The sequence below is a fragment of the Leucoraja erinacea genome, chromosome 3, assembly GCF_028641065.1.
Source record: "Leucoraja erinacea ecotype New England chromosome 3, Leri_hhj_1, whole genome shotgun sequence".
Lineage (NCBI taxonomy): Eukaryota > Metazoa > Chordata > Chondrichthyes > Rajiformes > Rajidae > Leucoraja > Leucoraja erinaceus.
Window position 1 is genome coordinate 70,447,263 of NC_073379.1, and position 19,823 is coordinate 70,467,085.

Sequence of the window (19,823 nt, forward strand, 5' to 3'; positions counted from 1 at the left end):
TAAGGGAAACGAGAGATATAGATGGTGATGTGGAGAGATAAAGGACATTGAATGAAAGATATGCAAAAAAGTAACGAAGATAAAGGAAGTGGGCCATTGTTAGCTGTTTGTAGGGTGAAAACGAGAAGCTAGTGTGACCTGGGTGGGGAGGGATAGAGAGAGAGGGAATGCCGGGGCAACCTGAAGTGAGAGAAATCAATATTCATACCACTGGGCTGTAAGCTGCCCAAGCGAAATATGAGATGCTGTTCCTCCAATTTGCATTCAGCCTCACTTTGACAATGGAGGAGACCTAGGACAGAAAGGTCTGTGTAGAAATGGGAAGGAGAATTAAAGTGTCCAGCAACCAGAAGATCGGTAGGCTCAGGCCTACAAACAGCTAACAATGGCCTGTTTCCTTTATCATCGTTACTTTTTTGCATCTCTTTCATTCATTGTTCTTTATATCTCTACATCACGATCTACATCTCTCGTTTCCCTTATCCCTAACCAGTCTGAAGAAGGGTCTCAACCCGAAAAGTCACCCATTCCTTCTCTCCAGAGATGCTGCCTGTCCCGCTGAGTTACTCCAGCGTTTTGTGTCTATCTTCAGTTTAAACCAGTATCTGCAGTTTCTTCTTACACATATGATTGATGCTAGTTTGATTGCTGACAATCGTAAGAACGGCAATAAAGTACAACGGCTCCCAAATGGTTGTGTGGGCAGAGTGAAGGTATAATCCAATCCCTAGATCTGCAGCTATTTTCATACATTTTTTAAATGTCTTTTGCAATTATCAAGACAAATTAAGTGTTGCATTTCAGAGCTTCTGTGATGCACTATTTACTAAATATTACAGCATTACATTTATCAGCTCTGCCTATTAAACAACTGTGCTCTTATCTGCTGTCAAGGATTGCTAAATCGCAGTTTAAAAGGTGGAAAGAATATTGGGCAAACAAAAGGTGTTGCATAAACTCATGTAATATGTTTATTCTAAATAATATTTCAATTTTTCTTGGCTGCTGATTCAGTGATCTTTGTGGTTCTGCTGTGGGGCTCCCATTTTATCCTCTCCCCATCCTTCAAACTACAATCTCAATCATTTTTCTTTAAGAGGAAGAGCCTGAGAAGGAGGACAACATAATAGGTTTTGAGCTATGTAAGGTTTTTAAGGAATCAATTTCTCACATACTTCTCCGTTTTCTTCTAGTTCCTGTATACCATTGTTGGGTGAAGCACAGTAAGAAGGTTCAGAAAGGAAATGTAGAAAACATTCATGACTAAAGCTATGTTTTCACAGAAGTTGATGTTCACGTGAAGAATCTGGACACAACAAGCTCTCCTAAATAAGCAAATTATTTGTCTCAGGAATAGTAATTGGGGGATGAATATTGTAAAATCACCAGACATAACTCTTGCTCATTTTGCAAAACAATGCCAAGGGACTTTTGCTTTTGTAAGAAGAAGCAGACAGAATATCACTTTGGAAACCTCATTCAAGTGATGTAGAACTTCCTCAATTTTGCATTGTGGTATCAGCTTACATCTTTGTATTCTAGAGTTGGGCAAACCCAAAGCCTTCCAGTTCAATGTAACGAATGCTACCAGCTGAGATATGATCGATGCTAGTTTGATTATTGATGATAATAAGAAAGATGCTAAACTGCAATCTTTTCAATCAGAAAAATTGCTAGATGAAATATCTTTACAGTATATCTCTTTCTATAACACACATTTAGCTTTCAATCCTAAAAAGGTCAAATGCATTCTGTTTATTGTACTATCTTTTGTAAGGTTGCTGTGTTTTAGTTCATCTCCAGATAGCCAAAGTAGTCTTGGTTAATGTGAAAAAGTGCTCATTGATTGAGGTGACTGCCCAAAGGAGAATCTAATCATATGTTTCTGTCTTGTTTCCACTATAACCAGAACCATTTGAACATGCCTTGAAGTATCAAAGTTGTGAACAAGTCTCAATCAAACCATCACCTGTCCCAAGTGACAATCCTCATTTATCCAAGACAGTCACAGATGTAATGAAAGTATGTCTTGAAGAAGAGCTGTGGTATCATGGGGAAATGAGCAGAAAGGATGCAGAGCAGCTTCTGTCAACTGATGGTGATTTTCTTGTGAGAAAAAGTACAACTAATCCTGGATCCTATGTATTAACTGGCATGCATAATGGCCAGGCTAAACATCTTCTCCTGGTAGATCCCAATGGAATTGTAAGTAATTGTAAAACATATATAAAATTATTATCTAAATGGTGGCCGATTAGGAAAAGGGGAGATGCAACGAGACCTGGGTGTCATGGTACACCAGTCATTGAAAGTAGACATGCAGGTGCAGCAGGCAGTGAAGAAAGCGAATGGTATGTTAGCATTCATAGCAAAAGGATTTGAGTATAAGAGCAGGGAGGTTCTACTGCAGGTACACAAAATTGCTGGAGAAACTCAGCGGGTGCAGCAGCATCTATGGAGCAAAGGAAATAGGCGACGTTTCGGGCCAAAACCCTTCTTCAGACTGGTTTGTGACTCGGCCCGAAACGTCGCCTATTTCCTTCGCTCCATAGATGCTGCTGCACCCGCTGAGTTTCTCCAGCAATTTTGTGTACCTTCGATCTTCCAGCATCTGCAGTTCCTTCTTGAACACGTGGTTCTACTGCAGTTGTACAGGGTATTGGTGAGACCACACCTGGAGTATTGTATACAGTTTTGGTCTCCAAATCTAAGGAAAGACATTCTTGCCATAGGGGGAGTACAGAGAAAGTTCACCAAACTGATTCCTGGGATGTCAGGACTTTCATATGAAGAAAGTGGATAGACTTGGCTTGTACTTGCTAGAATTTAGAAGATTGAGGGGGGATCTTATAGAAACTTACAGAATTCTTAAGGGGTGGGACAGGCTAGATACAGGAAAATTATTCCCGATGTTGGGGAAGTCCAGGACAAGGGGTCACAGCTTAAGGATAAAGGGGAAATCCTTTAGGACCGAGATGAGAAAAACATATTTCACACAGAGTGGTGAATCTCTGGAATTCTCTGCCACAGAAGGTTGGAATTCAGAAGACTGAGGGGGGATCTTATAGAAACTTACAAAATTCTTAAGGGGTTGGACAGGCTAGATGCAGGAAGATTATTCCCGATGTTGGGGAAGTCCAGAACTAGGGGTCACAGTTTAAGGATAAGAGGGAAGACTTTTAGGACCGAGATGAGGAAATCATTTTTTACACAGAGAGTGGTGAATCTGTGGAATTCTCTGCCACAGAAGGTAGTTGAGGCCAGTTCATTGGCTATATTTAAGAGGGAGTTAGATGTGGCCCTTGTGGATCAGGGGGTATGGAGAGAAGGCAGGGATGGGATACTGAGTTGGATGATCAGCCATGATCATATCAAATGGCGGTGTAGGCTCGAAGGGCCGAATGGCCTACTCCTGCACCTATTTTCTATGTTCTTATGTTTCTATGTAAAATTAACTGTCATATCCTTGCATGTTTAGATACATGGTTTTGTTCCAGTTATTTCCTTCTGGAGAATGTTTATGATAAAACAAAGTAGAGATGTTGAAGGCTAGTTACTTAATGATGATAATAAATCTGATCCAGAATTAATATGTCTAATAATGGCGGGGCAGATCTAGTGTTACATTCTTTGTTAGTATATTGGACAAGCTGTTATGTAGCAGGCATTACAGAGTTCAAGCAGTATGCATGGCTAAGTATGCAATAGAGAGGTAGTGAGCATCAGCAGTATCATGTGTTGTGATTCTCTCGATTGTCCTGCTTTATCAACAAAGTTAAGATATTTCTGGCCTGATTTCAGTTACACATCACCAAAAACTAGTAACATTCAAACACAGGAAATGACTGTCATATTCTGAATCACATACCTTTTATAAGGTTTGATACTCGCATTAATATAATTTCCAATAACACTTACGTCTGTGTAATAAGGAGCAACCATATGTATTCAACGCACATCTACCAAACTGAAGGCACTTTGCATTCAAGATTTTCTGCAACAATATCAGTTTCTTTTTTATGAAATGTGCACATTAACAATTTTTGCAAATAAATATTTAGTGATTAAGATTAGCATAGAAATATTCTGAACATAAGCTCTTTGATTTGAAGGGTATCTCCTCCAATATTAATCTTTCTTGATTACATCATAATAATGTTCACAATTCTAAAAGTATTTAATTGACTACAAAGAACTTTGTGATTTTAACATGAGAAATGTACTTCAGAAATATCCCTTCCTCTTCATTAGACAGTCAAATTTATTCTTTTGTGATTTCTATTTTGTGCTGTTGAACTATTTCAATATATCATTCTGTTTCCACATTTAAGGCTGTAGTTAACCACCATCAACTCAAAAGCCTCCCAACACCCAATCCCCCGTTAATACTTTGGGAGTTTGAAACACCTTTCGACATTCTCAGAGGGCATGCTTGACTTAGAGTCTATGATGTAGACTCTTTAGTTCTCTTTCATTTTTTCAATAAATAAATGAGTTAAAAAAATGTATGGAGTGGCACAGTGGCACAGCGGTAGAGTTGCTGCTGTGCACCACTAATATCAGTGCTGACTACAGGTGCCGTCTGTATGGAGTTTGTACATTCTCCCTGTGACCACCCGAGTTTTTTTCAGGTGCTTAGGTTTTCTCCCACATTCCAAAGCCATGCAGGTTTGTAGGTTAATTGGCTTCTGTAAACTGTCTCTAGTGTCCTGGATGGAACTAGTGTATGGGTGATCATTGGTCGGCGCAGACTCGGTGGGCCGAAGGGCTGTTTCCACGCTGTATCTCTAATCTAAACTAACCTAAACTAAACCTAATAAAAGGGAAGGCACGCAACATCTGACTTGTTTTAACAAACACAGTCATACGTTCGGCCAGATCTTCACCGACAGGTGAGTGCTGTTGGAATATTGATGTTTTTTTCCTTCTTCATTAAAAACACCATGACATTTCCTCCATCCCAGTATTGCCAGTAAATGCCAGTATTGAATATTTATGTTACAACAAGCTTCAAAATAGGTTGAATTTCCAAATTAGATGAGAATATAAAATGGACAACATAGAATCAAATGCTCATTGTACATCTGTCTGGATCTTCTTTTCAGTAACTTCAATGGGAATGATTATTGGCAGGTAGGTTAATGAGCAGAAGATCTGATGTTGCCTATTTTGCTCGTGCGCCTCGCTTAAGTTGGAAATGCCAGTAAATGAATGCATTTAAATTCAGTGGTAGTGAGCTTTATCTACATGTAACACATTTCTAATAAACATAAGCAGCCTAATTATTCTCTAAAAGCTATTTATTTAAAAGCCATTGTGACAAGAAACGTTTGCTTCTTATCACGACTGTCGTGTGTTGTTCTGAAGTGAAGGAGGACAAGATGGTCCTTCAGCACCAGTGCCTTCGATGCTCAGTATATTTTTGTGACTTATTCTCAAACACATACCTCTACAAAAGATTCAAGTATCCATTATCTGTTTATAATGGTCTAATAAAATAAATTGGACTGCACTGAATTGAGTTAGTTATAGAGCAAAGAAACAGGCTCTTCGACCCAACTCGTCCATGCTGACCAAGATGCCCAGCTAAACTAGTCCCATTTGACTTATTTTGGTCCATATCCCTCTCAATCTTTCATGCACATGTCAAGATATTGTTTAAATGCTAGAATATATACTTTTACATTGCAAAATTACCAGTTTAGGAATGAATTGGTTATCAAACTTGTTTAGTTTAGAGGTACAGCATGGAAACAGGCCCTTCGGCCCACCAAGTCCGCACCAACCAGCAATCCCCGCAGATTAGCACAAGCCTTCATACACTAGGAACAATTTACACTTATAGCAAGTATACAAGCCCAAGCCAATTAAACTACAAACCTGTACATCTTTGGAGTATGGGAGGAAACCGAAGATCTCAGAGAAAACCCATGTGGTCACATGGAGAACCTACAAACTCTGTACAGACAGCACCCGTAGTCAGATCGAACAGCTGCAAGTGCTGTTCTAAGGCAGCAACTCTGCCGCTGCGCCATTAGTGTTTCAGAATAGGAAAAGACAATGTTCTGAGGTTGAGATTAGGTCATATTGTTAGTATGATATATCAGAGGTGTTCTGCATTTGACTCCAATAAAACTGGCCAGAATTTTACATGATGCAAGCAATAAATATTCTACATGGAAACACATATTCCCGACAGGCTTTTGTACAGTATCTTAATTACCATAAAATCTGATCTTTTAGGGCTATATTTTTCCAACAATCCTCATTATGGCTAGTCCAAATCTGAAAGAAAACTGCCAGTAAACTTGTACGTTTCTTTCTGACTATGGTTTGACCCTCTGTTCCAGCACACAAGAAAATAGGAGCAGATGTAAGTCACTGGGCCACTCAAGCTTGCTTTGCCATTCAGCAGCATCATGCATACTCTGGGCTTTAAAAACAATTACCTACCTCTACTTCAAATATGTGTAATGAGCTAGCCTTCATAACTCCCAAGAATATAGAGTTCCAGAAACTTACCATCATCTACAAGAAGAAAGTTCTGCATAACAATTGCATAATTGTTCAGTGAACTATTATTACGATTGCTGCATGCAGCATGAAAATAAGCCAAAGTTTATTTTATCAAAATGCTGTAAACAGAATTAAACAAAAAGTCATAATCATTCAAGTTCAAAATGTTCTTTTTTCGGAGATGACTAGGAAATGCAATGATGCATATCTGTCCTAACATTTTCACATTTGTGTGTTCGTAAAGGTTCGGACAAAAGATCATGTGTTTGAAAGCATTAGCCACCTTATCTACCATCACCGTGACAACAATTTGCCAATAGTCTCATCTGGAAGTGAACTGTGCCTGAAGCAATCTGTTGAGAAAACGCAATGATTGCAAAAGCCAGTCATGTGATTTTAATGATCTGGTGAAAATTCTTATTCTCTGGCTGTTATTTAATGGGAAAAATGGAGGGATCTTTAGATCTTGTGATAAATGTTTGATTTATGTGAAATGATACTGTCTGGTTCAGAGGAAGTGGATGTTTTACTTGAATTCATATTGCAGAAGATTGAATTGGCCAAAAGATGTGTGAAGGTGTTTTATGTTTCAACTTGAACCAATATATTTCTAAGAGATATCGAATCCTTTACTATTGTACAGATGAAATGCTGATATCTAGCAATCATGATGCAGAAAATATATTTCATGATTTTTTTCTTGATCTCTTCAAATGGAACATTTTACAAAAGAAGCACAATATTTAAACTGTTTAAAGGAAGACATATAACTGAAATGACTTAAATGCAGCTACTATTTTAAGGAACTACAGTCTTTTAGAAAAACAATCCAAAAGTTATGTGGTGATGAACCTGAAATTGATGGTGTAGTTTATTTTGTCCTTACAAATTGTAAGTGAAATCCTATTTATGTTGTATTTATGTGAACGTTATATGAATGTGATGTTTTTATCTAAATAATTAAGAACACATGAGAACCATAATGACAAAGTGTCTGCCACTGCTAAGTGGTTATTACATGGATTTTTCACTTTGAATGGTTTTCATTCATCTGCAGACTATTTTAATTTTTTTGAGGCACCAAATGCTTTTGCACAGAGATAGAACTGATATTGGTATGAAACCAACATAGTGTACATTTTAAATACAGCTGACGATAAATGATTCTATAGTTAATATTTTATTGATGAGGCAGTTTATCTGGCATATTGTGTAAATGTATGCAGATAACATGCTGTTTTCTCAGAGATTTAAACAATCAGAACTTACCATAATATGATTGTTATTTAAAAACAATTCTTGAATTTGTATAATTACTTTGTTCTGTGAGTTGAATGAATAGCTATGTTACAGTTTTTCTCATGATTGTGAACTGTAGGTAACAGAATATTTTGATGTAATAGATGCCAAACAATTTTCAAGATAATTGCATAGCAGCAAATCGTACTAGCTTATTAAAGGTTGCATAAAATACGCACAAAGCCTGCGGTAGATTAGTTCTTTATTTAAATCAATTGGAAGGTTAAAACCTTCAGAAAAGTGCTGAAACTAGTGGTTTTTATTGGTTGAGATGGCTTTTCTCATGATATTACTATACCAAATAAACAGCTACCAATCATGGACTCTCTGATAAGTAGTAGTGGAGAAATCATTGACTAAACTGCCATCAAGCTTAGCACAAACATGAAGTTAATGCACAGTTTCCCGCATATATACAAGTTGTCTTTGAGGAAGGACATTCTTGCTATTGAGGGAGTGCAGCATAGGTTCAGAGGTTAATTCCCGGGGTGGGGGAACTGTCATATGTTGAAAGAATGGAGCGACTGGGCTTGTATACTCTGGAATTTAGATGGGTGAGGGGGAATATTCTTATTGAAACATATGTGATTATTAAGGGATTGGACACGCTAGAGTTGTGACTCTGGAATTCTCTGCCGCAGAAGGCAGTGAAGTCCAATTCTCTGGATGCTTTCAAGAGAGAGTTAGATAGAGCTCTTAAAGATAGCAGAGTCAAGAGATATGGGGAGAAGGCAGGAACGGGGTACTGATTGTGGATGATCAGCCATGATCACAGTGAATGATGGTGCTGGATCGAAGGGCCGAATGGCCTACTCCTGCACCTATTGTCTATTGTCTATTATTGTCTTCGTATGTGACTCTTATAACACTAGTGTTGTGCTAACAGCATAGAGTTCATTTTAATTCAGCAGATTGAAGGTTAATATGACTATTTTAAGGCATCTAAAACAGTTGCTGAAGATAAGATAATTTTTTTTCACAGATTCATTCAGGCAACACTAAATTTCTAGCTGTGCTATGAAAAATGTGCCTTTTGATCAGATAGTAATGTGTATCTCAGAGGTAGCTGTTTTGAATATAAATGAATTGCAACATTTTTCCCAAACTATGTTTACATTTGTATCTGTTGATTATTACAAAAATTGTATGACTGTTGGCAATAAAACAACAATTATGGGGTAATTTGTTTTTTCTTTATAAAACCTATCTATCTATATATAGGTATGTCTATCTATCCATATCTATCTATTCTCTCTCTCTACATATATATATTATATTTTAGTTATGTGTGTGTATATATATATATATATACACATAACTAAAACACTGATCTTGTTATCTTCCGGTTGCGCGGTCTTTCTATTTGCGCAAAAACGGTTTGCGATAGTGCTACGATTTTTCGCCAGATCACTCATCATTCTCCTATGCTGCAATTGCACCAAGTTTCGTTCCGATCGGTTGAATGTCGTAAAAGTTAGTGAGGTTTAAAAATCTTAAAAACCGTGCTTGCGCAGAACGATTTCTTCTCCTGCCAGTCAGTGCTGTGTGGATTAGTCTCTTCCCCCTGTCACTCCTTCCTGCGCCATCCGCCCCTTCCTGCGCCATTGCATCTTTACTGGAGCTGAGGATGGCCGGCGGATGTTTCCAACCGGACAATTTTCAGAGGGACCCGAAGCAGCCCAGCCACGAGCAGCCCTGCCCCAAGCAGCCCAGCGAGGGAGACCCAGCCCAATCCCAGAGTCGGAGACCCAGCCCAATCCCAGAGTCGGAGACCCAGCCCAGCCTGGAGTCGGAGGTGTCACCGTTGTCGCCAAACGGAAAGCGGAGACACTGATCCTAGCGGAGGAGAATGACCAGCGACTAGCAGCCATTGTCAGTCCACATTGCACCACCAATTCCAGCCATTACCTCTCTGGTCCCCCTCGCTGGCTCCTCCCCGCCCCCGTCATGCCCCCCTCTCCCCCATGGCTCGTCCCTGTTTTTTCTCTGAGCTCGCTGCCCCCTACACCCCCCCCCCCCCCGCCCACCACTCCTCTCCCCCCACACAACCTCCCCCCTCCCACACAACCCCCCTCCCCCACAGCCCCCTGCCCCCCCAACCCCCCTCACACAAACACCCCTCCCCCACAGCCCCCCCCCCCCAAACCCCCTGCCTCACAAACAACCATCCCACAACCCCCCACAACATAGCCGCCACAACATAGAAACATAGAAAAGTGCAGGAGTAGACCATTCGGCCCTGCGAGCCTGCACCACCATTCGATATGATCATGGCTGAGCATCCAACTCAGTATCCCATCCCTGCCTTCTCTCCATACCCCCTGATCCCTTTAGCCACAAGGGCCACATCTAACTCCCTCTTAAATATAGCCAATGAACTGGCCTCAACTACCTTCTGTGGCAGAGAATTCCACAGAATCACCACTCTCTGTGTAAAAAATGATTTTCTCATCTCGGTCCTAAAAGACTTCCCTCTTATCCTTAAACTGTGACCCCTAGTTCTGGACTTCCCCAACATCGGGAATAATCTTCCTGCATCTAGCCTGTCCAACCCCTTAAGAATTTTGTAAGTTTCTATCAGATCCCCCCTCAATCTTCTGAATTCTAGTCTGCATCTAGCTTGTCCAGTCCTTTTATAATGTTATATGTTTTTATGATATCCCCTCATCCTTCAAAACTCCAGTGAATACAAGCCTAGTCTTTTCAATCTTTCCTCATATGTCAATCCCGCCATCCCAGGGATCAATCTCGTGAACCTACGCTTCACTGCCTCAATCACAAGGATGTCCTTCCTCAAATTAGGAGACCAAAACTGTACACAATACTCCAGATGTGGTCTTACCAGAGCCCTATACAACTGCAGAAGAACCTCTTTACTCCTATACTGAAATCCTCTTGTTATGAAGGCCAACATTCCATTAGCTTTCTTCACTGCCTGCTGTACCTGCACGCCAACATTCAGAGACCGGTGTACAAGGACACCCAGGTCTCACTGCACCTCCCCTTACCTAACCTAACCCCATTGAGATAATAATCTGCCCCCTTGTTTTTGCCGCCAAAGTGGATAACCTCACATTTATCTATATTATACTGCATCTGCCATGCATCTGCCCACTCACTCAACCTGTCCAGGTCACCCTGCAACCTCCTAACATCCTGTTCACAGTTCACACTGCCACCCAGCCTTGTGTCATCCGCAAACTTGCTGGTGTTGCTCCTAATTCCCTCTTCCAAATCATTAATATATATGGTAAACAGTTGCGGCCCCAACACTGACCCTTGCGGCACTCCACTCGCCACTGCCTGCCATTTTGAAATGGACCCGTTCACTCCTACTCTTTGCTTCCTGTCTGCCAACCAATTTTCTATCCATGTCAACACCCTACCCCCAATACCATGTGCTCTAATTTTAGTCACCAGTCTCCTGTGCGGGACCTTATCAAAGGCTTTCTGAAAGTCTGGATACACTACATCCACTGGCTCATCTTCATCCATTTTACTTGTCACATCCTCAGAAAATTCCAGAGGATTAATCAAGCATGATTTCCCTTTTATAAATCCATGTTGACTTGGACTAATCATTTTACTGCTATCCAAATGCCCATTATTACCTCTTTAATAATTGACTCCAGCATCTTTCCCACCACCGAAGTCAGGCTGACTGGCCTGTAATTCGCCGTTTTCTCTCTCGCTCCTTTCTTGAAAAGTGGGATAACATTAACTATCCTCCAATCCACAGGAACTGATCCTGAATCTATTGAACATTGGAAAATGATCACCAATGCATCCACTATTTCTAGAGCCACCTCCCCGAGGACCCTGGGATGCAGACCATCAGGCCCCGTGGATTTATCATCCTTCAGTCCCATTAGCCTACCCAATACTATTTCACGCCTAATGAAAATTTATTTCAGTTCCTCTACCCCCTTAGATCCTCTGTCCTCCAGTACATCTGGGAGATTGTTTGTGTCTGCCTTAGTGAAGACAGATCCGAAGTACCTGTTCAACTCTTCTGTCATTTCCTTGTTACCCATAATAATTTCACCCGTGTCTGCCTTCAAGGGACCCACATTTGACTTTGCTACTCTTTTTCCCTTAACATATCTAAAGAAGCTTTTACTGTCCTTCTTTATATTCTTGGCCAGCTTCCCCTCGTACTTCATCTTTTCAACCTGTATTGCCCGTTTTGTTTCCTTCTGTTGTCCTATGAAAGTTTCACAATCCTCTGGCTTCCTGCTACTCTTTGCTGTGTTATACATCTTTTCTTTTAGTTTTATTCTATCCCTAACTTCTCTGGTCAGCCACGGTTGCCTCCTACTCCCTTTAGAATCTTTCTTCCTTTTTGGAATGAAATGATCCTGCGTCTTCCGGATTATGCCCAGAAATTCCTGCCATTGCTGTTTCACCGTCATTCCTGCCAGTATCCCTTTCCAGTCTACCTTGGCCAGCTCCTCTCTCATGCCTTCATAGTCCCCTTTGTTCAACTGCATCACTGACACTTCTGATTTAACCTTCTCCTTGATGATTGGCCAATGATGATGATTTGTGTCCAATTTGGCATGTTACGCATATGCGCATGTATGTAATGTGAGTTCCACCACAGATTGTCCCCATACTACTGAGATTTAGTGAGATAATCTATTACTTGCAGGTTAATTTCTGATTTATTTCTACAGATGATTGGTTTGAACTAACCATTGTTGGTGCTGCCAAATTTCTTAAGTTTGTGCAATTGACAATGAATATTTTATCATGAGAAGGAGATGTTGTTAATTCTGCTGTGCTCTGCTGCCAGACATGGTACCTATGTAAGTGTAGTGTGTTGGGGAGAATGAGGAGACAATATTCATGCAGGACAAGATGCAAAAAGAGGGAGAAGGTAGAGGAGAGGAGAAGGGGCACATCAGGGGCCTTTTAAAAACAATTCATCTGCTCCCTTCCTATCAAGAATGGCAGGAGTCTGGGCTGGTTAGATGATGAGCAACAGCAAGGACAATGGTGGAATAGCATTTATGGGGGTCAAAAATGTTCCCAGGATTGTGCTTTATAGAACCATTGTCACTACTCATAGTTTCTGTAATACTTCAATAATGCATGCAATTTGTTGCAGACCACCCTTGAAATTAAATATCTAAAGTCATAATGAGAATAATCTGAACCTTTATAGTCATGTACAGATATCAGATGGCTTCTCTGCATGTAATTAAATCATTGATCAAAGGCACTGCATATTGGCTGCTTCCCTTAGTCTGCTGATAAAGTTTCCCACCAGCCCTCTGCTGTAAAGAGTAGCAGCAGTCTAGGCTGCAAAAGTGGAGGTGGATTCTTCCTGACACCAAGTATTTCATTGCAAACTACTGCTGTGGCTGCAGCCTGCTCATGCTCAATGATTCACCATGCACGAGGTCACAAACTCTCTCTACATAGCTTGGAATGTTAACTCACATGGCCCTGTGTATCCATGATCTCCTCCTCCTCCTCGATCTTGCACCATTGACCAGCTTGCTAGGTTGCGCAGGTGGTTTGGTTCGTGGAGAAAGATAAATGGGACAAAGTTAACCCAATGCAACTTTTTAAGAAAAAGGTTCTGCAACCTAAGCTGGAAGCATGATGTAAGAAGAAGGAATATATATTCGACAAGGTTCTGCATGGTAGACTGCTCTGGAAGATTAGATCACATGGGATCCAAGGAGAGATAGTTGAATGGATAGAAAATTGGCTTCATGGAAGGAAGCAGAGGGTGATGGTGGAAGGTTGCTTCTCAGACTGGAGGCCTGTGACTAGTGGTGTGCCCCAGGGTTCGGTGCTGGGCCTGTTACTGTTTGTCTTCTACATCAATGATTTGGATGAGAACATACACGGCAAGATCAGCAAGTTTGCTGATGATACTAAAGTGGGTGGTTTTGCAGACAGTGAAGATGATTGTGACAAATTGCAGCAGGATCTTGATCGATTGGCCAGGTTGGCTGATGAATGGTTGATGGAATTTATTACAGAGACATGTGAGGTGTTGCGTTTTGGGAAGTCGATCATGGGCTGGACCTACACAGTGAATGATAGGGCTCTGGGGAGTGTTGTAGAGCAGAGGGATCTAGGAATGCAGGTGCATGGCTCCTTGAAGGTCGAATTGCAGATAGGCAGGGTGGCCAAAAAGGCGTTTGGCACATTGGCCTTCGTCAGTCAGAGTATTGAGTATAGAAGTTGGGAGGTCATGTTGCAATTGTATGTCGTTGGTGAGGCTGCATTTGGAGTATTGTGTTCAGTTCTAGGCACCATGTTATTAGGAAAGATGTTATTAAGCTGGAAAATGTATAGGGAAGATTGACTAGGATGTTGCCAGGTCTAGAAGGTCTGAGCTATAGGGAGAGGTTGAGTAGGCTGAGACTCTATTCCATGGAGAACAGGAGGATGAAGGGTGATCTTATTGAGGTGTATAAAATAATGAGGGGTGTAGATTGGATAGATGCACAGAGTCTCTTTCCCAGAGTAGGTAAAGTGAGGACCAGAGGACACAGGTTTAAGGTGAAGGTAAAAAGATTTAATTGGAATCTGAGGTAACGTTTTCACACAAAGGGTGTTGAGTGTATGGAACAAGCTGCCAGAGGAGGTTGTTGAGGCAGAGATTATCCAAAAAATTTTTTAAACAATCAGGTGCATGGATAGGACAGGCTTGGAGGGATTTGGACCAAACGCGGGCTGGTGGGACTAGTGTAGCTGGGACATGTTGGCCACATGGACAAGTTGGGCCGAAGGGCCTGTTTCCACACTTTATCACTCTATGACCCTCTGACTCCATGTGAATACTGTCATGTTCATTGATGAACTCAGCCACAGGTCATGGTTTCAGCTGTGACCATTTCCGTTGTAAACATCATCACCAAAGTTTCCACTGAAAGTAATGGGTAGATGGGGGAATGGAGTGATGCTGGTGCTCTTGCCTTCTGCCAACTCTTTGCTGCCTCCAGCAATTCTTTCTTGCAAGAGGACGTGTGATGATGAGCATGATGTACTATGTGAGTGATATGACTAATATTTGAATGTTTTGTCAGTGTGTAGTATCTAAGGGATGTAGATGTGAAGGTTGCTGTTTGAGGAAGCATTTTACCAACATGAATGTTCGGTATGGATTCTGGAAGCATTGCATTGAATGGTGTGTGTGGTTCATGGTGCAGTGGGCTCAATGCGTACTGGTTAGCTTGCAGTTTAATCCCAGTGTCTATTTTCTAATGCCATCATGTTATCGTAAACTCACCAGATTTAACAAGTTGACTTCTCATCTTTGAATGAATAAATTGTTTTTATTTAAATCAACACATTTTTTAAATTGTTTCTCAAAAAAAGGTTGAGGTTTATGTTAAAAGGATAACAATTCTTGCCTCATCTTTGCAAAGACAACAAAACTATTGGAAGCACCAGTGCAGAACATCTGCCACCGGTGTCGGTCGGTGGGGGTGCTGCAAGCCGGCGCCCTGCCAGCAGCGTGTCCGTTTTTTTCAACTTTTTTAATTTTTTTAGTATGTTCTAATGTATGTTTTTAATGTTTCTTGTGAGTTTTGTGTGGGGGGTGGTGTGGGGGGTCGCCTCCTCCACAGAGGGGTGACTTTTTCCAGGTGTGGCCTTTCCTGGAGACGCGCCCGGGGCTTCAGCGGCGGGCACAGCGCGGACTCTTGGCGTGGAGCGGGCTGGGGCTCGCCGGAGGGGAGAGCTCTGTTCACTGGCCCGCGGCAGCCTGAAGCCGCAGTCTGCAGAGCTCCGGCCAGCGCAACGTCTGCAGCCTGGGATCCCTCGCTGGGGACCCGGGAGAGGAAGAAGCTTCCACTCCGACTGCCGGCCCGCGGCCAACTTCTACCGTGGGTGCGGCATGGACTTACCATCGGGAGCGGGGTTCCTCGCTGGGGATCCGGGAGAGGAAGAAGGTTCCACTATTAATGCCAGCCCGCGGCCAACTTCTACCGTGGGTGCGGCATGGACTTACCATCGGGAGCGGGGTTCCTCGCTGGGGATCCGGGAGAGGAAGAAGCTTCCACTCCGACTGCCGGCCCGCGGCCAACTTCTACCGTGGGCGCGGCATGGACTTACCATCGGGAGCGGGGTTCCTTGCTGGGGATCCCTGGAGGGGAGCTTCGACTTCGACTGCCGGCCCTGCGGTCTGCGGTGCTTCTGGCTGCGGCGCAAACTCTAAATCACCGACCGCTGGCCTGCGGCCTACACCAATCTGAAGCCGCGGTCTCCGCTGGGGGAGGCACCGATTCAGGACTTGCCTTGACTTTCATTCATCTGGACGGCCGCAGCGGCGACTGCGGAGGGTTGAGGTCCCGACCACGGGGGGAAAATGGAGGAGGACTGGCCAAATTTTGTGCCTTCCACCACAGTGATGAATGCTGTGGTGGATGTTTGTCTAACATTTTTATTGTGCTTTTGTGTGTTCTTTCTCATTGTACCGCTGCTGGAAAATTCATTTCACTTGCACTTTATGTGCAATGTGACGAATAAAACCATATTGTATTCTATTGTATCTAGCCAATGGGATGACTCAGTCAAGTTTACCAGAGCGAGTGGCAAATCATCCATATGGGAATGTATGGGTTGTGGGGAAATGGGGTGAATGGAATTGTTCTGAGAGCTGGCAAAGGCTCGATGGGCTGGCTGCCTCCATCTATGTCTTGTGAAATACAGATTCCTCCCCAGAATTGTTTTGACAGCAAAGCAAGGAAGATCCTCATGTCCTCTTGGACGAGGTCAAGAAGAGGATATAGTGGCAGAAATCTTCTCAATAAGTGAGTTTTAAGAACATAAGAATTTGGGAGCAGAAGAAGGCGCACAATCTGCCCTTTACTTCAATATGTTCATGGATCATTATTCTGTGCCTGTTTCCCTTAGGCCTCCATGTCCTGATCTCTCCTCCTTAAATGCCTCCAGCGATCAAAACCCCTTAACCCTCTCGGGTAGAGATTTCCAGAGATTCACCACAATTTCCAGGAAGGAGTCCCTCCACACCTCAGTACTAAATAATCGCCCCATATCTCGTAAAGAAAAACAAAGTGTTGGAGTCATTCAGCAGATAGGGCAGCATCTGTGGACAACAATGGACAGATGATGTTTTGTTTCGAAAGCCTCTTCAGACTGATGGAAAATGCGAAGAAAGCTGGAAAAGAGACATTTTTCTCGTAAGCTTCGTGTATTTGTTTTCTTTTCAACGTTACTATGTCTCCTCACCTGGGATTCCCCCACAAGTGGACAGCATAGTGACACAGCTGGTAGAGTTGTTTCCTCAGAACACCAGAGATTCAAGTTCGATCCTGATCTAAAGTGCTGTCTACGTGGAGTTTGTGCATTCTCCCTGTGACTAGGTGGATTTCCTTCCACATCCCAAAGAAATGCGGGTTTGTAGGTTAATTGACCTTTGTAAATTTTCCCTCGTGCAAAAATGAGATGACAGAACAGGTGTGAGCAGCTAACTGATGGCCAGTGCGGACTCGGTGGACTGAAGATGTACCTTTGAACAATCAATTTCCAAATTAATAGATCAACTTTGCAACAAAGGGAAAAAATATTAACCTTAAGAAAATTCTTCTACGAAATTACACATCTATTCACGCAATTAGAGGGCAGAAATTTCTATCAATCAACGTGGAAACATCTCAACACATTGTACCTTGTCTTCTCAGGATTTTATTTGTTCAAATAAGATCATCTCTCTTTCTTCTAAACTGCAAAAATATATGCAGTAGATCTATTCCCTTTAACTGTGTGTGAAAAGATAACCCTCTCATCTCAAGAATTCCTGGAAGGAGTGAACATATAAACATAAACACAGAAGTAGGCCATTTGGTCTACCATTCAATGAGATCATGGCTGATCTGATCCTGGCATCAGCTCCACTTTCCTGTCTGATCCTTATAACTCTTGACCAAATAGTTGTGCAGGAAGAAATTGTCACAGGAAACCTACCTTGTCAAGTTGATTGTTTTATATGTAGCTGTCAAATGCAGCATTGAATCAGATGGCACTTGCACATCTCATGGTTGGATACATACAGACATCCACTATACTGTTGCTGCCATTTTTCTGACACAGATGCACTCTTCAAATCCTTAGCATTTCCACACAAATCATGCAGCTGAAGGTATGTATTCCATTCATAGTGATAAAAATGGAACAATGCCAACCATGTCAATAGTTCACTTTTATACTAACTTCCCATTTGTCTTGCAGGATTGAACCTCTACAATAAGAACATGTCCCAAATAACCATGGGGAACCTCTCCAGGCCACCCAAGCTGCAAAAAACATATATCTTTCATCTGCCCATAATTTAGGAGCTCACGAATGAAGAATGTATGTAAGTTTCTAACCAATTGAGGTCTTCTCACCTTCTTGCTATCTTTCTTGCTAATTATAACACAGAGAAGGCCATTCAGTCATCTGGTGCATGCTAGCTTCCTGCAGAGTAAAGCCATCGGTCCCTTTCACCATCTCCTTACTTTACCATAAGTCATACTGTTTATTCTCTCTCACACTTGCCTGCACAATGTTGCAGATATCAGTTTGGCCTTTCTGAGAGTGAACCCATGGAAGGCAACTGACCCAGATGGAGTCTCCGACCATGTCCTTAGAACCTATGTAACCATATAACCATATAACAATTACAGCACGGAAACAGGCCATCTCGGCCCTTCTAGTCCGTGCCGAACACTATGTGAACCAGTCGATGGAGTATTTGCGGAGATCTTTAACCTTTAACCTCCATTCTGAAGTTCCCATCTGCTTTTAGAAGACGACGATTATCCCAAAGAAGGTAGGGTAATGGCTCTCACATCCACAATCGTGAAATGCTTTGAGCTGCTGGTCATGGTGTACATCATCTCAGACCTCCCAGACAGCCCTGCTCCACTGCAATTCACCTACTGCAGACTCCATCTCCCTGGACCTACACTCATATCTGGAACATTTGAATATTAACAACACCTATTCAGACTTCTATTTATTGACTATAACTGCTTTCAACACCATAATTCCAACCAATCATCTCCAAACTTCAGGCCTTTGACTTCCTGACCCACGATCACCCAGTGATTTTCATTTCACCGCACATCTCGTATGTGTATGTGACGAATAAATTTGACTTGACTTGATCAGCAAGGATAAGTGACAAAACATCCTCCATGATAATTCTCAATGCCTGTGCCTGACAATGATGCATTCTTAGCCACATACTAAACTTCCTGTACACTCGTAACTGTGCAGACAATTTCCGCCCTAACTCCATTTAGAAGTTTGCATATGATCCCACCGTAGTGGGCCAGATCTCAAACAATGGTGTGGCAAAGTAAAGGAAGGAGATAGATAGTCATTGACTTCAGGAAGCGGGGTGGTGTACATGCCCCATGATGCTGAAGTGGAGATGGTTTAGAGTTTCAGGTTCCTAGGGATGTGGGTTCAATCTTGACCTTGGGTGCTTTCTGTGTGGAGTTTGCACATTCTCCCTCTGAACACGTGGTCTGGTAGCAGCAACATAATGGATTACCTTCTTCATTCTCTATCCCCTCTCTACAAGCTGCACTACTGCATCTTTAGTAGTAGTGTCAATCTGGTTGAACCAGGTAAAATAATTGGTAATATTTACACCCCGTAACCGGAAGCTGTCGACCAACTACACATCAGCATCATTACCAGTTGCTCTGGTTTCCTCCCACATCCCAACGACGGGCAAGTATGTAGGTTGATAGACATCTGTAGATTTCCCCTGGTGTATGGAGAGCAAATGCAAATGTGGAATAGAATGGAACTGGCGTGGAACAGTGGTCAGTGTGATTTCAGTGGGTTGAGGGGGCCTGTTTCCATCCAGTATCTTTCAATCTAAACAATACCGCCAAGGCCTCCACTTCCTCAGAATACTAAGGAAATTTGGATATCTCCAATGACTCTTACCAATTTCTATTGATGCACCAAAGAAAGCATCCTATCAGGTTTGGCAACTTCTCTGACCATGACAGCAAGAAATTGCA

At 42.2% G+C, this 19,823-nt stretch overlaps 1 protein-coding gene across 1 annotated transcript in view; it reads left to right on the forward strand.

Annotated features, from left to right (window-relative positions):
- shc3 (SHC (Src homology 2 domain containing) transforming protein 3) overlaps window positions 1-8,991 on the forward strand; it is a 141,156-nt gene extending 132,165 nt beyond the window's left edge. Inside the window, exons 11-12 of the mRNA XM_055632882.1 lie at window positions 1,910-2,205; window positions 6,761-8,991. Of these exons, the coding sequence (XP_055488857.1) occupies window positions 1,910-2,205; window positions 6,761-6,889 (425 nt within the window). The 3' untranslated portion in view covers window positions 6,890-8,991. The remainder of the gene's footprint in view (window positions 1-1,909; window positions 2,206-6,760) is intronic.
- Window positions 8,992-19,823: the final 10,832 nt, after the last annotated feature.